Source organism: Hippoglossus hippoglossus, chromosome 18 (genome assembly GCF_009819705.1).
Source record: "Hippoglossus hippoglossus isolate fHipHip1 chromosome 18, fHipHip1.pri, whole genome shotgun sequence".
Classification (NCBI taxonomy): Eukaryota; Metazoa; Chordata; class Actinopteri; order Pleuronectiformes; family Pleuronectidae; genus Hippoglossus; species Hippoglossus hippoglossus.
This window is the reverse complement of record NC_047168.1, coordinates 16,088,990-16,091,432: the sequence shown is the minus strand read 5'-3', so window position 1 is coordinate 16,091,432 and position 2,443 is coordinate 16,088,990. Positions and strand designations below refer to the sequence as shown.

Genomic DNA, 2,443 nt, shown 5'->3' with positions numbered 1-2,443 from the left:
ATTCGGTGACAGATGACCCTTTAAGACTTTGAAGGCTCTTGGATTGTTCTCATTTGTGATATTATAACTGAATGAGGAGTTTTATTATTTGACTTTTGAAATAAACAGTTCTAAGTTCAGAAAGTGCCTCAAAACTTGATCTGCAGCAGAGTGAACTTAAAGGACGAGCAGTGATCACGCTGAGCGGATCTGATGTGAAGTAATTACACATCGAGTTAGAGAGACCTGGTGATATCGCACCTCCGCACTCATGACAAATGTGATACTGCTGTGACTCTGCAGGAATGTGTGTGTGTGTGTGTGTGTGTGGGGGGGGGGGGGGGGGGGGGGGACTCATATCCTTGTTAGTAACAGGCCTCAGGTTAGTTCTGCAGAACCGTCTTGCTATCCCATAATAACGACACGTTGACCCTGTGATTTGCAAACTGTGGTTAAACCTGTTTTTCTCTTGGATGTCGTCCAGCTACAGCTACGAGGACTGTAAGGCCACTGCTGATTGGCTGCTGGCCCAGACGGACGTGCGGCCCACCGTGGGCATCGTGTGCGGGTCAGGCCTCGGGGGGCTGGCCGACATGTTGAAGGACCAGGTTGCCTTCAACTACAAGGACATCCCCAACTTCCCACAAAGCACTGGTGTGTTAAAGTACAGCCGCCCCCCCGCCCTGTCCCACGCTGTCCCGTGGGTATTGACTGACCGCTTGTGTTTGTTTCCACAGTGCACGGACACGCAGGCCGGCTGGTGTTCGGCACGTTGAAGGGGAGGCCGTGTGTCTGCATGCAGGGGCGCTTCCACCTGTATGAGGGCTACCCCATCCAGAAGGTGTGTGACGGTGTCTCCTGGTCTCATGTCAATCTGCTCCACGTCCACTCACGTCCGTACAGTACTTACGCAGCCTGTGTTTCTAGATCACGCTGCCCATGCGGATCTTCAAGCTGCTCGGCGTGGCCACGGTGATGCTGACCAACGCCGCCGGGGGCCTCAACCAGGACTTTAAAGTGGGAGACATCATGATCATCAAAGATCACCTCAACATGCCCGGCTTCGCTGGCAACAACCCGCTGGCCGGACCCAACGATGAGAGGTAGGCCTCGTCTGAGAGTGTGTGTGTGTGTGTGTGTGTGTGTGTGTGCACAGGGTTTAAAAAGTGTGCATCCACTGCAGATACAAGTTTTCATGAAGAAGCAACACAAATCCTGTTGCTTGACTTCCTGGCAACTCCAGTCCTGAATGTGCCGCCTCCATCAGCCTCCATCAGCCTCCATCAACTCCAGCTGTGTCTGTTCCTTCACGTGTAGGTTCGGCGTGCGTTTCCCGTGCATGTCCGACGCATACGACCGAGAGCTGCAGCAGCTGGCCATGGACGTGGGCCAGGAGCTCGGGTACGGAGACTTCCTGAAGGAGGGCGTGTACTGCGTGCTGGGCGGACCCTCGTTTGAAACGATTGCAGAGGTCCGCATGCTGCACAAACTGGGCGCCGACGCTGTTGGTGAGTGGTTAATGGAGCTATTAGTGATTATTAACCACCAATACGGATCATTTCATATTGAAAGACAATACAAAGGCAGCAAAGTCAATATTTGACCTAAGTTAAGTCATTTGCACGTATGTTTCCTGATGCTTTATTTAAAATGGCCTCCTCCCCACCAGGCATGAGCACAGCACCCGAGGTGATCGTCGCACGCCACTGCGGCATGCGCGTCTTCGCCCTCTCGTTGATCACCAACAAGGCGGTGATGGACTACGACAGCGAGGAGAAGGCCAACCACGAGGAGGTCCTCCACATAGGGAAGCAGCGAGCGGAGCAGCTGGAGCGGCTGGTCTCCACCATGGTGACCAGGATCGAGCACAACAACGACTGCGTCTAAGAGGCGCCGCCGTTCATGAGGGTGTGAAACCAGGTTGCAGCTCTGCAGCGTCGGCCAAGGAGACTTTCACGAGCTCGGAACTTGGTTTATTTAGCTGAGGACGGACGAGGCTCCACAGACGAAAGTCCTCTGAAGAATCCTCTTGTTCGTGTTCAGCCGACATCGTACATTCCTCTGCTGAGCGGCTCCTGATGAAGGAATCCCTTCTCAGATGTTTATGGGTCATTTTAAATGTATTTGTTCTAACTTAATATACGATCGGCTTGTGTAAATGTCTGCGATCTAACTTAATGAGCCAGAATCTGCTGTAAAGATCTTAATATGATGCTGTTGACATGTGTACATTTTTTAATAAGAATATTGTTACTAAATACTATATTTATTACTACGTTATGTTTCCTTGTGTGGTTCTTTGGGTCGTTGACTGATTTACTCAAGTATCAAGGTGAAAGAGATTCTCAGCCTCGACTTATGGATTGAATAAAAATATAAGAATGGTCAGTCTCACACAAACCTCTGATTCACGAGACCCATATCTTCATCTGGATCTGCAGCAAACCGCGCCCACTCAGAAAGA

General features: G+C 51.0%; 1 protein-coding gene across 1 annotated transcript in view; it reads left to right on the top strand.

The window, feature by feature from the left end:
* Positions 1-2,196, top strand: part of LOC117779126 (purine nucleoside phosphorylase-like) — a 3,042-nt gene extending 846 nt beyond the window's left edge. The window contains exons 2-6 of the mRNA XM_034615029.1: positions 464-633; positions 717-820; positions 907-1,082; positions 1,297-1,487; positions 1,649-2,196. Coding sequence (XP_034470920.1) covers positions 464-633; positions 717-820; positions 907-1,082; positions 1,297-1,487; positions 1,649-1,866 — 859 coding nt within the window. The 3' untranslated portion in view covers positions 1,867-2,196. The remainder of the gene's footprint in view (positions 1-463; positions 634-716; positions 821-906; positions 1,083-1,296; positions 1,488-1,648) is intronic.
* The last annotated feature ends 247 nt before the right edge of the window (positions 2,197-2,443 follow it).